At 36.3% G+C, this 16,792-nt stretch overlaps 1 protein-coding gene across 1 annotated transcript in view; it reads left to right on the top strand.

Moving 5' to 3' along the window:
- The window catches only part of LOC136850267 (uncharacterized), a 23,659-nt gene extending 19,387 nt beyond the window's left edge, over window positions 1-4,272 (top strand). The window contains exons 2-3 of the mRNA XM_067123945.1: window positions 484-984; window positions 1,263-4,272. Of these exons, the coding sequence (XP_066980046.1) occupies window positions 500-984; window positions 1,263-1,719 (942 nt within the window). The 5' untranslated portion in view covers window positions 484-499 and the 3' untranslated portion in view covers window positions 1,720-4,272. The remainder of the gene's footprint in view (window positions 1-483; window positions 985-1,262) is intronic.
- The last annotated feature ends 12,520 nt before the right edge of the window (window positions 4,273-16,792 follow it).

The raw sequence follows: 16,792 nt of genomic DNA on the forward strand, positions 1-16,792 counted from the left end.
ATGTTTGAAACAGAAGTAGTAGGCTACAGAAGTAGTGCGCATTTTTCCAGCAGACAACGATTGTAGACCATTTTTTGCCTTTCTAATTGTAATCTCTGTCCAAAAAATCCATTCCAATCACTTTTAATTTTTATTAACTTCCGTCTCATGGTATATATTTCCACATTCTGTTGGAATTTACACTTTTATAAAGGTGGTGTGCTTATCTTTTAAAACTGGGTATCAATTATTCTATGGTGTTGAAAGTGCCAAGACAGAGAGCCGTTAATAAAGAGAACATAAAAGGGTGGTTTACTTTGCATGCATTATTTTTGAAGACATGATTTGCTTTATATGAATTTTGTCAGTGATGGGGTCTGCACTGGGTGTGGTAATTCCATGATGTGTTGGATGATTTGTTTACATGTTCATGAAAGTGATTCTGTTTTAGTTTGTGACCGATTAATTGAAATTCTGAACAGGTTTCATTTCTTTCTTTCACAGCTCTGCGATACATACAATGGCAATGGCCCCTAAGAAGAAATTTGACTTCTTCAATGGAGGTCGGGGCATTAACCTGGACATATATATGGAAGATACCAAGTCTCCCCCAACGCCACCCCCTCAGCAACACCAAGAAAGAGAAGAGTCCACTCAGGACCCTTATATCCATGGCGAGTGGGGCCGTTATCCCACCGGGGGACCCCTAGCTTGTGGTCGATCTAGCAGCAGTCCCTCTCTACACCAGGGGACACTTCCTCACCCCGAATATCTCGCCGAGTATCCCGAGGCCACACTGTCTGGGAACCAGAGCCCAACAGGCTACAGTGACCACAGCCAGGGTGGGTACCATAGCCCCAATGGGTATGCTCCTCCTAGTCCATTAGGCATGAGTACCTTGAGTGCTCCTGCAACTCATGATTCAAATCTTTCTCAGGATTCAGTCGCGTGGGGAAGTATCAATGAAGATGATGACTCAAGGAGAAAAAAGAAAAGACATCAAAGGTAAGAAAAACAACACCTGATTTGATATGCTACTTTTGACAGAACTTTCCATTTCGAATTTAAGTTAAAAATGTTAGGCCTCAATAGTTGCAAAAATTCCATTTTTTGGACATCACAAGTCTTCGTTTCTCCTTGGCATATTTCTTCTTATCTGTTTAAGGACACGAAACATAACATCTCTGACTGCATGTTGAAAGCTTTTCCTTGAGTAGAGGAGAGAAATACTGGAAACGGAGAGACAGTTCACTCGTTAACCCCCTTTGATTCCTTCTATACAGGTGCCGACTTTGCGCTAACCATGGCGTCTATGTGGAGGTGAAAGGACACAAATGGTACTGCCCCTACAGAGAGGCCCACAACTGCGACAAGTGTGAGATCACGAGGAAGCGTCAATATTATATGGCCGAGCAGCAGAAGCTCACCAGGGAGCAACAACAACAGCTGCAGGCGCAGCACAACAGGTCCAACAACAACCGAAGTCTGTGCAGCAGCAGCAGCAGCGGCAGCGGCGGCAGCAGTAGCAGCAGCGCGTCCGGCATCCCTGAGGTGTCGTCATCGTCGTCGTCGTCGTCGTCGTCGTCGTCGTCGGCCTCTGGCCACAGCATTCTGTCGCATCAGACGCATCCCAGGGATTTCCCCAGATTAGACGAACTCGTGCGCGAGACCGCTAATATCATTAACGAGGACCTCTTTGAAATGATCAACCAGGTTGTCAGACCGAGAGCAAAGCAATGACAGCGCAACGAGGTAGATTTCACGTTTTAAACAAATTCTTATCTCGTTTTCACCATGATTTCCGTATTACTTGAAATGTGTAATTCTTTTTTTTTATTTTTTATATCTTATTTTTAATATGCATATATATATGTATGTATATATATATATGTATATATATATATACATTTACTTCTTATGTATATGTATGTATGTACGAAAGTATGTATGTATGTATGTATGTATATCTGTACTAATAGGCTAAAACGTCGCGAAAGCATAAATAGTTATTTTATATAACCCTATACCTACACACGTATGCATGTATAAATAGAGAATCTTATTCATTAGCATTCAAATAGGATACCACTGACAAACTAAGTCTTCTAGCCATTTTCTGGTGTTATTTTGAATTTGGATGTCGTCGGTCAGCAAGTTTGTGGTAAATAGATAAAGAAATATTCACGTCAACAAAATTCTCTGTAGTATTTACACTACATAGAATAGGTATACACTGAATTACGGATAGACTGCACAAGTAACTAGTGTGCGCTACATGGTTATCAAAATGGAATACGTTACTTATTCTATTTTAAATTCATCTTCAAAAAAACAAAAAAAATGCAAGCGAAGTATTATCTTCAGTAACCCACTAGTAAAGATGCAGCGCGCAAAGGTCCAAGTTGTCTCATGAAAAGTTGAAACCTCTTTTAGTTGGCATTTCCTCTCGACCCTGGTTGCTACTTCGCTCGTCATTTTGGCTTCCTTCCGAATGCTCTTGGATAACGAAATCTTCACTAAAGTTTTCTGACCAGTATAATGTTCTCTTTAGTCACTGCTGATCAGAGGCTAGTCGGTCATGTACTGTATGCTCTTGTTGCTGCTTCTGAGAAGATCGGCTTTTTGTATGCCTACATAATTATGGTGCATATACGTACACCTCTATAATCACGGCCGAACACACTCCTACCTACTTACATCCATACATACATACACACAGTGTTCCATTCATTCTTTTTACAAGCTTTTGTTATCGATAGGGTACTCTGGCATACATAAAGTTAAGTATATCTTAGTTTAACCAGACCACTGAGCTGATTAACAGCTCTCTTAGGGCTGGCCCGAAGGATTAGATTTATTTTACGTGGCTAAGAACCAACTGGCTACCTAGCAACTGGACCTACAGCTTATTGTGGAATCCGAACCACATTATGACGAGAAATGAATTTCTATCACCAGAAATAAATTCCTCTAATTCTTCATTGGCCGCTCGGAGAGTCGAACGCTGGGTCAAAAGCGTGCTTTGGCATACATAACCAATATTTGCGATAGGTTTACAGAGGCTCATGCTGATGTGTGAATATGTACTTAATTTAGTCGTTGCTGTGAAACAAAGTAACTGCAGAATTGTCTCGAAATAATGTGGAGGGTAATATTGTTTTTGATGACTGACGCGCTAAGGTCCCTAGTTTGATTCATGGTTCAGAAATGACAGACAAATATTAGATCGTTCACTCGTTCTTTGGACATTACTTTGTACTGTGAATATTTTCCAAAAGTTAATCAATCTGATGCTGAGATCCTGATGGATTCTTAATCGAAGAATATTCCTTTTCAAAAACTCTGACGAGATTGAGCGAGGTGGATGGTGGTGGATGTCCTGTAAAGGACTGAGGTTAAACAGACTGTTCAGGCGGTAAACACTTTGTAATATATATTTAGTAACGAAAACTGCACAATATTTTCATTTGAAAGTTTTGAATATGAAAATTTAAAACCAGATGATATATAACCCAGTGGGTGTTACCTGTAAACAGACTTCAAAATATTACTCAAAGTTTGAGGTCCAAAAAACTATGTATTTGGCTCTTCTAACTGTGATGTACTGTACAGTACATGGTTGTAAATACTGAAATTAATTTTGTAATTCAGATAGCTATATAATTAGGTCGTAAGCTAAAACTAGTAAACGTTTATTGATATTTTTTCCTCACTTTCTCTTTCGCTCTCTTTGAATGCAACTGCGCGTCCAAGTACTTCTTCAGTCTCAAATCTCTTTTTCGGAGAGGGAAGTTTTCGTCCTAAACCATAATGATCGAAAGAGTCGCAGTACCATAATAATCTCAAGAGGTGAATAAGCACAAATATCAGAACCATAAAGGCCACCTGTGCAAACAGTTTTGGTTTTTTCCAAATTATTAACTGCAAGCATCATCCGCGAAGTCTTCCTTGAACGTCTAAATCTTTCAGTAAACGAGGAAATACCGGTAAATTCGGAAACCATCTAAAGATCATGATATTTTTGTTACACCTGACGTTTAGCTTCCTCTGCTGCCCGTCGACCTCTTTTCGGGCTGAATTTTCTGTTCCTCCAGACATTTCGTTCTCCCGCGCCTCAGCCTCTTTTCAAACTCCTTTACCTCTTACCCCAGACCATTTTTGTTGCCCAATCTCTTCTTGAATGATCTTTATCTCCTAGCATTTGACGAATAGCATTGACCTGCTGGTGTCAACTCTTTGTGGCTCATTCTTTCCCTTGATAGCCTCTATGAGCTCAAGTTCCTCATTGTTTACATTTCAATGTGTAACTAGTGATACCAGGAAAGAAAGTGTTTCCTCAAAAAGGTATCTGTATTTATTTCTATTTGACCGACGATCTGGATTTTCCGTCTTTCTATTTTTTTTTTTTTTTTTTTAGAAAATCATTGCTTTTTAGATACCTGTGCACCATATCTCATGCCCGTTGCCTCCATACCTGATAGTGATAAACACATAACTCCTGTGGCCTGTTATTGCTTGCAAATTAAATGTTCACAATTGACGTTCATCACATCTGAATTTATACCGGCTCGATACTATTTATCGGTTTAAAAAATCGAATTTAGCTTTTAGGATAAACCAAAATTGTTCCTGTGCGTCAGTGCTCAGAGTTCATTGTCTCATAAATTGCTACGAATACCGAATAGAGTGTGAAAGTGAAGGCCAATCGGCGTTTTGAAGCGTACAGAACATTTGCATGAGGTATCATTATATATATATATATATATATATATATATATATATATATATATATATATATATATATACTTGTGTATATATATATATATATATATATATATATATATATATATATATATATATATATGTATGTATGTGTGTGTGTGTATTTTATATATTTCTTTTATGGCTTAATCGCCCACGCCTTTCTTTTTCTTATTTATCAGCATTAACTTGTGAAGCTATCTGCTTGCATGGGAAGGTGTCGTTAGCGGGGAAATGCAGATAAAGATAACAAGTGCATAGGAGCACAGAAACACGGAATTAACTTTAAGGAAGTTTTTGACAAATGTAAATTCTAAGATGAAAAAACCTTTGCCAAGTTTTGTCTTGAAATGTTCAAGATGTAATTAAGGTCCAAAATGCACGGTATTCAGCTAACTGAAATGCATGGTTATAGTCCGGCACCGTTTTTCTAATCTAAAATTAACGAAAAAAAAGTTGCCAGCTTGTTCCGGTTTTGGAGGACATCGATTCCTGGAATTTTGTGTAACAAAAAGAGCCAGAGAGTCGTCTGTTGTGCTGGCAGTTCCATAGAGCCGATTTTGCAATAAGTGTGTCCACGTGTGTTTGTTTACTAAGAGCATCTACAATTGCAACTGTGCTCTTGTTTTTTTTTAGTTGATAGAAGTGAGGTTCAAAGGATGCAAAGTAAATGAAAGAAAATCAATTAAATTAGTCAACTAATATCAGTAAGCGATTACAGGAGTGCGAACGTAATAGAGAGCTCGGCTACTTACTAGCGGTGTCTACTTTTATACTCCGATTCGTACATATTTTGCAGTGAATTAACTTTCCAAAGACAACCTTTATTTATTTATTTATTTATTTATTTCTTTGCATGCTGGCTTAGAAATGAATAAAGAGGAAAGAAAATAATAACAAACCATTTTAGCGAGCGTACAGTCGAATTTAAAAGTCTGCTAACACTCGCTCTCGAAAGATAAACTATAGCGCTCTCGCTACCTGAGAAAGTAATGGCCAGTGACTGTCGGGGGATTACTGAAGCTGTACCAAAGGTGGAGACAAAAGATAAAACAAGAGAAGGGTTGTGCATTATATATTAATATATACATATATTTATGTATATATATGTATGTATATATATTCATACATAAATATATATATATATATATATATATATATATATATATATATATATATATATATATACAAACATACACACATATATATATATATATTATATATATATATATATATATATATATATATATATATATATATATATATATATATATATATATATATATATATATATATATATACAAACATACACACACACTATACATATATATATATATATATATATATATATATATATATATATATATATATATATATATATATATATATATATATATATATATATATATATATATATATATATAAAAAGAAAACCAGGTACCAACAACAAAAGAGTGGCTGTGAGGTGGGCTGTTGTACAGTACTGTACATGTGTTCTGGCTGGCTGTGTTTGAGATTTAAGATTCGACTTGATATTTGTTAAGGGGTTTTTCCTTCTTCACCCGGTAGGTGTTTCCCAGTTTTATCTGAGATTCAAGAAGGGAAAAACTGGCTGTGGCATAATCATTATGATCCTTTAGTCGTAATAAGTTGGTGAGATCTCTTTAAACTTAAAGGTTTTAGGTACGTAGGTAGTTCCCGACTCTGTGCAGTCAAGTGTAAGTGCGTGTGTAGGGGTTTCGATCTTGCTAGGGGAAATATTCAGTCCATTTGATAAAAATCTAGGTTATTGTGCTGGCTGTAAACGTATTTTCTTTTCATAACTGTCTTCTGTTTTCTGTTTTTGTATATAAAGTCTGTAGCATATGCGTATGAGTGTTATTATTTGATAGTTACTGAAGAGCTTAAAGAGTAGAATCGTTAGTTGAGTAACACTGTGTGCAAGGTTAGTTCAGTGTCGTTTTTCTAAGCTTCCTGTCTGAATCTGTCGTCTGCAAAGGCAGTTTTGTAGATACATACACATTGGGCCTGTGCTGTCGCAGCCCTCGTCGAAAGGACCGTGGATATGGGGATTGTACTGGGTATCAAATCGGTATTGTTCTTGCTTTGTTTGCCTTTGCTTCGCTGTGAGACGTTGACTTCGTTCGTCCAAGCAGCCGACCACGTAAGTGCTCAGTCGTTGAGCTTTTCTTTTCTTTTCTTCATTCTGCACTTCAAATGTGCTTCATCTTTTCAGTTTGATTCCCAACTTGTGTCGTCAAGTTTTTGGTAGCCTATAGTTACCCAATTTTATTTTCAATAATATATTGCGTTCGAGTGAAATATCTTCAACATTGTCAAAGCAATGTTAAGCCAACGTGAAATACATTTGCAGTCCCATCATCTTTTTTTATTCCCGTCCAATCATATCTTCAACACTTTCTAGTTATTTCTATGTTCAGACTTTTAAAATGATTTTTAAATCATGGTCGCTAACTTTCAATGTACTTCATTTCTCGATATTTCCGCTAATATTTTGAGCAGATTTTGTTCTCAACAAACGTCAGTCCTTTGCACTCACTATCACCAAATGATTTAGTTTTAATCCACATATAGAATTTTTTTAAGCGATTTAGATACTTCTCTACTTGTAAATTTTTTTTCAGTCAGTTATCTTGAGTCATTTTCGGTAGGTTTGAACAGGAAATAATGAAGGAACCTTTCTTTATATCTTCAAGAGCTTCAGTCTCTCCTACCCAGATTCCTTCTCCCAAAGAAATATTAAACATGTTAAGAGATATGACTCTTCATATCATAAGAAACTGACTCAAAGCCAACCATTTTCTCTGTTACAATTTCATTCATATCCTCTGGTATAAAAACGGCTATGGTATATACAGTCATTTATATCTTTTCATTTATATCTTTCGGTCTAATTGGACGAGATACGATAAATTCTAGGGAAAGAATGTTATGACGTTATTCTGAACACTGAAGGAAAGTTGTCATGAAAGCTGTTTGTGGATTCATGCAATTCTTTTAGGCTTTTAAAATTTATATTTGTACTTGCTGATGTCAAATGAGCGCATTTCTTCAGCGAATTCTTTTACACCAGCCTTGCGTTATGCCGTTTATCGACTTACCCAGAATTACAAAAAATTAAATATCCCTTTGTAATCGGTAGGTAACAAAGACTGTCTGATAGGAATCTCGTAAGAATAGACGCCTCTTCAAATATTTATTGCAGAGTATTTATTGACTGATTATTGCTCGAAAGTTAGCTTTGTTATCAACGATCTTAGAAGGGACAGAAATTCGATTCATAGTGACATTTAGCATTTGGTTAAAAAAATAAGATTAGAGCATTACTTGGAACGTTGAAAATAAAGGACATATTGATATCTTTTGCTACCCGTATACAACTCTTTCCACTCAAAGTTCTACAACAATACGTTCAGATTTTGAATACCAAAGAAAGGAGGCTATTTGTCCCTGAGAGTCGAAAGGAAAACTACCATAATGAGAGTCCCCGAAAGGGTGGTGTTGATTCCTTCCCTGGTCACATTGCGTGAAGATGCAACGCGATGCTCCCTCCCGGAATAGGGTGAACTTGAACACCCCAGGCGATGCATAAGACCACACGAAACATATAACAGAAGCGCATGATCTAATTACGTGTGACAAAATAATTCGTTTCTTGTGAAGAGCACTCATGCCATCCCATTCATCGGTGATTTGTACTCGCTGCGTTCAATGTTGTTGACGATGCGGTGTCTTTTTGTATGTAAGTGTAAAAACTAGATTGATTTCCTTGACATCATTGAGGAACCCAGTGTACGCCACAACAAAACAGAATTCGGAAGTGTCGTTCCTTTGTGTGATAAATAAATCTTTTAGGGAAATGTGTAATTTCTTAGGAAAAGAAATGGACAATACAATCTGTTCTATGCATGTCTCTTGTAATGGAGTTACTTAATAGTTCTTAGTACAAAACCTTATACACACATCTCTTCCTAGAGCTGTTTAGGACCCTTTAGAGATACAAGACGTGTTTTCCATATGTATTTATAAAGACAATGGCAGGATCAGAGACGCTCCTAATATGTGTATGTCGTCTAAAATAATTAGGTTTAAGTTCGAGGCTGTGGCTAATGAATAGTCCTAGAAAGTGATAAGACTCCGGTTGTGATAAATAAAGATATGTTATCTGTAAGGACCCAGGGGATAGGCCTCAGTGCGTTTCGGGAAAAATTATCATTTCTTTTAGGGTGACTGGATCCAATCGGGAGAGGACTAAAGACACATCAAAGTCTTGGAGGAAGACTTGAGTCATCTAATCATGCAAGAAGAAATGTTCATACGCCTGTACGAGGCTCCTTGGATTAGCAGAAGTTACCTCCTAAAATAGGTGTTGGCTTATTAACTTGGTGATGAAGCTTTCGACTGGACGCAGATTTTAATTTGATAAAAAAGGAGACTTGAAAATCTGGGCTAAATCTTACCTGAGGATTTTGCTCACTTGCAAAATGTCTACAATATCTGGAGCTCAAGCTCTAGTCATGTTAGAAATACCTGTGCTCTTTCATTAAACCGTCGGCTGTAAAACATTGCCCTTAAAATTCTCTTTCATGAAAAGAGGAAGAAATCGAAGGGATTGAGTGCAATACTAGGATATCTGCAATGGTAAAATAACAAAAAAAAAAGAAATTAACATTAGTATTATGTGAATCTTTAGTCCCCGAGGAGGAATGTATGGTATTTTGATAGGGATCACGAGGAATAACAAAGTGATAGATTATGGTGATTTATAGTCTTAAGATACACTGTGGTAATTATATTTAAGTGTAATAAAAGCAGTTGTTCTTTTCATCATTCTTTTATTTTCCTCTGCAGCTGCTCAAGTGGTGAAGACAGTTCATCATTCCAAGTCAGATGCATCAAAATTTGTCCATCTTATAGAAATTAAGCATATTGAAATTCCCCATTTTACTCAGATGATAAGTATTCGTTTTCAACCCGATTAAATTTCATATTTTTCCAATAAGGTTATGAAGATTTAAGCCGAGAAAAAGTAAGCCGAATCCAGTTGGTATTTGTATTTTTTTTCCTCCAATAAAGAAAAATTGAGACGAAGCAAAGCCATTTCTGTATGAAATAATACCTGTCCGATGTTACGGAACTTCGCATTTTTGTCGTGAGGGTGACAGGAAACAAACTAAGAAAAAAGAACTTTTTGATAATGAACTTTTAAATACTACTAAAATTAGCCAATTTTCATAAAGGTCATATAAATCACGAGGAGAACCAACAATGATCTCTTCAGAACAAAGAGTAATTCTATAGAAAATAACCTTTTTCTATGACCGCGCAGTCAGTCAAGAAAGTAATAGAAATCTTGCACTCTGAGAAATTACCTACTGGAAACATCTGAATGTGAAAGACGTGTCTTTTATATAGATTGACCGCAATACTGTTTTTTATGAGCGTCGTGCAATGTAGGATTTGAGGAAAGTATTGTAACAAATAGGCGAACTAGTACAGTTCAATTTTGCCAGTTTCGGAAAAGTTGGTGAAATGTGTCTTCAGTCAGTATGCTCTTTAGTAAAAAGATATCTGATCATCACAGAGAAAATTGCAATTGCCTCTGCCACCATTTCTAAAATAGATAATTTTTTCTCTGCTAACAAGATATTAAAGAAATGTATGTGATATAATTACAGATTGATGAATGAAATTCAAAAGAATGTCATTTGAAATACGTGACAATATCAAAAATAACCGAAAAATGGCTTTGAGTAGTTTTCTTCCCAATAATGCGAGAAGGTCATTTATAACCCATAAGCTAAGGACGTCTGTTATTAATCACCGCTGACAAAATTTTCGGAAAATTGAGAATATTCAATGAAAAGTCTTTGAAATCTGCCCGAAATCGATTCAAGTAAACCAATTTCATTAAGAAAAAAAAGTTGCGGTGAAAAGTACAAAGTTGCAGGAAATCCAGCTATTGATCCAATTATGCTTTCCTTATGCAATATGGTTGCTAATTAACAGTACAATGGAAGTTAGAAAAATCCTCATAACAGTATGAGTTTCCAGTTACAGCCGGAGCTGCTCACCATGTGGCTGGGTGGCCTCGGAAATTACTTCTCTCAATGATCCATCGGGGGAGGAACTGATGGTGGCCTGACAAAGAATTTTCCCCCTTCATGCTGGTCGGTACCATACACAGCTGCGTTGTGTCTTTCGGGAAGTTAATAACCTAGCAAACAAATAAAAGATCACAGATATTATTTTTTATCAAGAACGAATAATCTAAAAGGCGTAAAGGCTGTCATAATAAACATGTCGGCCTTAATGAGGTAGTAGATCAGTGAAAATGAAATTCGGTAGTGAGGTCACACCGGTGAGTGACATTGTCTGCGAAGTGTCACTATAATGCAAGTTCTGTAAAAGATTCGATTCGGTCAATCAAAGCGTACGAAAAATTATGGTCACTGAAACATCACTCAGTGAACAGAAAGCAGGCTACTAAACAAACGTGATAAACCACGGCCAGCATTAAATGTAAAATGATTTTAAAAGAATACATCAGTTACATCAAAATGGAAGATTAGAGAGGGATATTTTAGAAGTTTGAAACATATTGGGTTTTCATCAACGCAGAGGTACCAATATTCACAGCTGCATATGCGACCACTTCCCTCTTATCATCACATATCCCAGCTCATACTTCCACCCATATTATCGGTAAGACCTTGCTTCCTCATTTAATACAACGCTTAAACTTTTTCCCTCGAAGAAACCTTCCTGTCCTGGAGCAACTATGTTTTCTCTCACTACTTAAAAGTACAATAGTATAATCATAGAAATGTAACGAGTTTTAAATTTACTCGTTTAAGCCTGTCTCGTTTCCGTTAGCCTAGTGATATGAATGCTATTGTTTACACGATTGACTTAAAAAAGGAACTTTAATCGCAATAATGTTTCAAACATCGTTCATATTAGGTAATGCTCAAGAGAAGTTGCATGCAGTTTATGTAGACATGCATAGTATTTGATGGTCAACTGGAACTGTCTGCGTGAAATCCTCTCTCCTTATCTCTTAGCTGTCAGTCTCAAGATCCACTGGGTGAACATCTGGTGCAAAGCCTTCTGCGATAGATTTTTGTGAATGGTCATATGAATCTACTTACTGATACCAGCAGTCATATGCACTGTTCATAATGAAAGTTATGCCATGGCGTGTGGTACAACAGATCTCCCAGCCATAACTGACAATTTGCACTCATCAATAAGATTTATGAATCTAAACTGTGATCAAATGGCCTTAGTTTCCAGTTTGACAAGGAGCAAAAGTTTCATGATTCCTAACACCCTACCTTGACACTTCCCCTTTGGAGATTTGGATGAAAACAGATTTCACGAAACAAATATGTCACAGGCAGGCGCTCATAAAGAAAATTACGTATTCATTTGACACAATAGTGCTATAATTATATTAAAAAAGTCTGTGATAAAAACATAAAGGAAAATTATATTAAGAGAAGAGAGATAATCAGCCTTAGTGCTTTCATGTTTTGCGGTATACACATCTTCAGAGATCGACACATCAAGTTGCACCTTTTAAGGGTTCAGACGTGGCTCAGGACATAGTTCATTTAAATAGAGTAAAATATTACTGAAAGGAAATAAAGAAAGATGTATGGTACTTGGAAACCCGAAAGTGATTTTATTAGAATTGTATATCTTCCACACGTAGCAAAAAGAGCGATTCATGTATATGTACATTCTTGCTTTGAGTAATAGATACACAATATTTACTGGGTGTATTTTCCACATAGGACGAAATTTCCTCTCTGTCGACGAGATGTCCAAGAGGCTGCGCACCCAGTTAAAGTTTGGGCAGCTCCCTCAGAATAAAATGGCCATACTGGTTTCCACATAGTAAACATCGGAAATGGTCAATAAAACAGCTGCTGAAACAGAGCCACTGGGTGTGAGGAGAAAAACACAGTTCTAATATGAGAAAAAAAACCCAGTTCCAACACCAGATAGCAAAGACAATTTACATAAGAAGTGAGGATGGATCCACTTATCATGTAAAATGCTTTCTATCCAGTTCTGCCAGTAATAAAAAAAAAGATAAATCACCCTAAATAATATCCGAAACTTGGAAGTATATAAAAAACATAAAACTTTAATTAGATGAACAAGGAAGTTTTCTTAAAGCTAAACAAAATGTTAAATTTTTCCAAAAGTATATTTGGCAATTCTTTTTTTATCGTTACAAGACTATTTTGAAAGGACTAAAACTCTTAGTATGTTCATGACTGAGATGTTGGGTCACAGTTTTGCCAGAAAGGATCAGAGAATTTCATTGGCAAAATTGGGTCTTGGAAATTCTGAATTTCTCCAGCTTATATGATCCTCGTTCAGACAAATGGTCAAGATAACGATCTTGACTGAGTTACAGGATCCTCGTTCAAATACGTTCTCAAAGATCAAGGTGGAAGATGTAGAATGTGTAATTATATACTAAGTGTAAACTGCAGCTGAAGGAGAAATGTGAAAGACTGAATCTCTGGAAGAAGCATAACTAAAATGTCATTAATAAAAGAGAAGAAAAACTGTCGGCTGTAAAACACCACGCAAAGGAATGCCATCAGATATGTGAAAATGGAACAAACATTGCTATTAACAACATCTATAAAGTATTAAGAGAAAAGGGTAGAAATGTGTTTATGATATAAAATAATCATATATGAAATATGCTATAGATATGGTGGGGTTAACTCAGACATGCAAAAACAGGATTGAAGAGGACAAAACATAAGCCAGAACATTACCCATCCTAGAAGGCTGCAACGAACAAATAAAAATCGTGAATTTGACGAAGATTTGTCGTTTCAGGCTGCATCCAGATGAACTCTATCAGATTAGACTTTCATAAAAGCTCCACGTATTTCTGCAAGCTGCCTCCTTCAGCTAACGTAATCGGGGGTTATCTTGCAGAATGAGGGGCTGCGTTATAAAAAAAAAAAAAAAAAAAAAAAAAAACAGATGGTAAAAGTTAGAAAAAATCTATTTATAAAGAAAATGTATATCTTTTGGCTTAAAACTTTTTTCTGTCAGTTTCTCCAACTAAGGAAAAACAAAATAAGTTATACCTTAAAAAGAACAATTGTTATATTCTGACTGAAATTTAATATATCAAAACTCAAATTTGTTGCAGAAACCAGCTTCTATAAAATATAAACAAACACCAATAAAGTTATAACTTATGGTCTTTCCAAAAATCTTACTGAGGATGTACCTGCCATCCCCACTTTGGAGAGACTCATCCTCTCAGATCCATAGGACTCAGGCATTCGGATCAATCAATACTCTACAGTGAAGGGAACTAAGCAGTTATCACAAAAAGGCAGATGTGCGCCACCCTTTAAAAACCATAGATAAGCCGGTCATACTCAATCCACAGATGACACAGAGCAGTTTCTCATCGCCTGGTCATATTGCTATACCTCCAGTGAGATTCATCACTTCTTTACTCTTTCATTTGATTTGAGCACAACAAGTTTAACCATTGTTGCCAAGCATCATTGACAGATTTTCTGACTAAGCACCTTCCAGGAAGTGTTCGTGCAAATTCTTTCAGCAAGCTTATCTGCTTGTTTTCCATATATGCCTGCATGTGCAGGTACCCAATGAAATTTTGGTTGGAAGATGTGGAGCAACAACATAACATTTAAACCCAAGGGATCAGTAAAATTAAAATAACCTTGCAATACCAATTTGGAAACTTAAAAGACTGATAAAATTTCCTGCATCAATTAAAGCTATTTTCCCATAGCAGCAAAAAATTCCATATATATATATATATATATATATATATATATATATATATATATATATATATATATATATATATATATATATATATATATATATATATATATATATATATATATATATATATAGCTCTGTAGTGAAATTTGGGGCAACAATTGCAAGTGCACATTTACAGTTTAAACTGTGCTACTTACCCCATTTCTAAAGTCGGCACTGGATTTGGAGACAATGATAGAAATAAATCTTAAGTTCAAATGATTCAATGCATGCTCTATAGAATTTTATCTGATTTCCTCCACTTCCATATTGTTTTTTATTCCTAAAAACAGTAGCAGGATAATATTGACGACTTCCATGGAGGACCTATAGAAATCATAAAAGGAGCCATCACATTTCTCTTTAATAGTAAAATAACCTATTATTCAATTATACTAAACCCAAAGTTTGGGAATACGCTGGGTGAGTTTCATGAGTTTCTTTTGAAGCATTTTGACAGAAGGACTATAACAATACCTGCAGATGATGGTCTGCTGGTGAAAGTCCAGAGGTAACATCCTTGCATGGAGCATGAAGTCAGAGAGGATTTAAAAGCACCAGTGGCAAATCTGATAAAAGGATGATGCATAGTCTATAAACTATGCTCGTTGTGGTTGCTAAGGAAAACAGTTACCAACCATAAGAAAATAGTGCTTTGTACAGTCTTAAGAGTAACTGGCAATCTGCACCCCAAGATATACGTGCCATCAATTTTGCAATATTCAGTGCATCCAAAAAATTGTCTATAAGTGACTTAAAGTGAGCAACCCATGTTAGACTGGTAAAATTTATTCTTTAAAACCATGGCTTCCATGCACAGAAATACTCTTTGACCTTTATGTCATGGTACACCTTATTTGTTGAGAACTTCAGACCATGGAAATTGTAGATGAAATGTTATTTATTGCAAAAGAAAACAGGGCCACACACATAGTACACTATCTTGGGGAACTCCATCTTCTTGTCTTTTTTTTTTTTTCAGACAAAGCATTGCCTACTTTGACCCGAAAGAAATGGTAAGCAAAAAATGCTTCGATGAATAATGGAAAGTCTCTTCCAAGGGGTTACTACTCTTCCCTATAACAATATTGGTAATCTGGAGTGGTATCTGATTTCTGAGACACACTTGCAGAATGATCAGCTATGTCGTTGCTTACTTCTGCAGTACTGGTGATGGGTTGATTGTTGACTCAAAACTGAAGGGGGACTTGGTGTAAATTTCCTGCTACTTTCCTCAGTTTCCTTCTCACTAAATATGATATGATTCTGTGGAAGAAACAAAAGATGACCATGACTGACATTCTTATCCATTAATCCCCCAGTGATACTGAGCTCCGCATTTGTTTTCGTAAATAATCTGATTTACGTCTCTATTATGTCTTTTAAATTTTGTTAGTGCCTTTCTTGAGGCATGGTATAAGAATTGGAGTTGTGAAGACCACCATGGAACAGAACAGGTCATTGTCAGTGTAATCCATCAGTTCTTGGAATGAAGTGAATTCTACCTGCATGTAATATTCAATTTTTTCTCCAGTCTGCTTTTTCAAGAAGCCACCTCGGTGATTTTTGTACAGGCAAGTCGTTATCATTGCTGTTGATGATAGGGGCATGGTCCCTGGTAACTGGTTTGGTCAGTCACCCAGGGTTCCCAAGCAGAAGTCAACAACACAGTCAGCACTCATTACAGAGAGGCCAGTGCATGATTATACACCCGCCTGGACATGAAAGTTTGTTGCTGCTCGATTATCAAGGAACCTTACATCTTCATTCTCAATGACTGATGATAGCATATTACTCTGAACAAAAGGTAAAACATTGCTCTAGTGGATGCATGCTCCAGATCTCTCAGAGAATTTCTATTTCTATCGTCGTGGCTTCCAGTGATGCAGTCCAAATCAAATATACTTGAGAGATGTCAAAAATAATGTAAACAATACTCCAACCGTGACTTCTGTTTGTCGGTTAAAGGATGTTCAGTAACCTGCATTATCTCTAGGCCATGGGGTATTTGCATAATTTTGTAACCTTTTCCTCTGCAGGATATTTGCATATGGTTTGCCAGATAGGATGAACTTTACCACTTTGTTATTTGCTTCTGCAAAGTTAATTTATTCACTTGTTTTAATTGGCGTGACTTCTTTCTCAAAATATCTTTCACAAAATTTGCCTGGATTGTTGTTACATTCTC

Source organism: Macrobrachium rosenbergii, chromosome 21 (assembly GCF_040412425.1).
Source record: "Macrobrachium rosenbergii isolate ZJJX-2024 chromosome 21, ASM4041242v1, whole genome shotgun sequence".
In the NCBI taxonomy this organism is placed as follows: Eukaryota; Metazoa; Arthropoda; class Malacostraca; order Decapoda; family Palaemonidae; genus Macrobrachium; species Macrobrachium rosenbergii.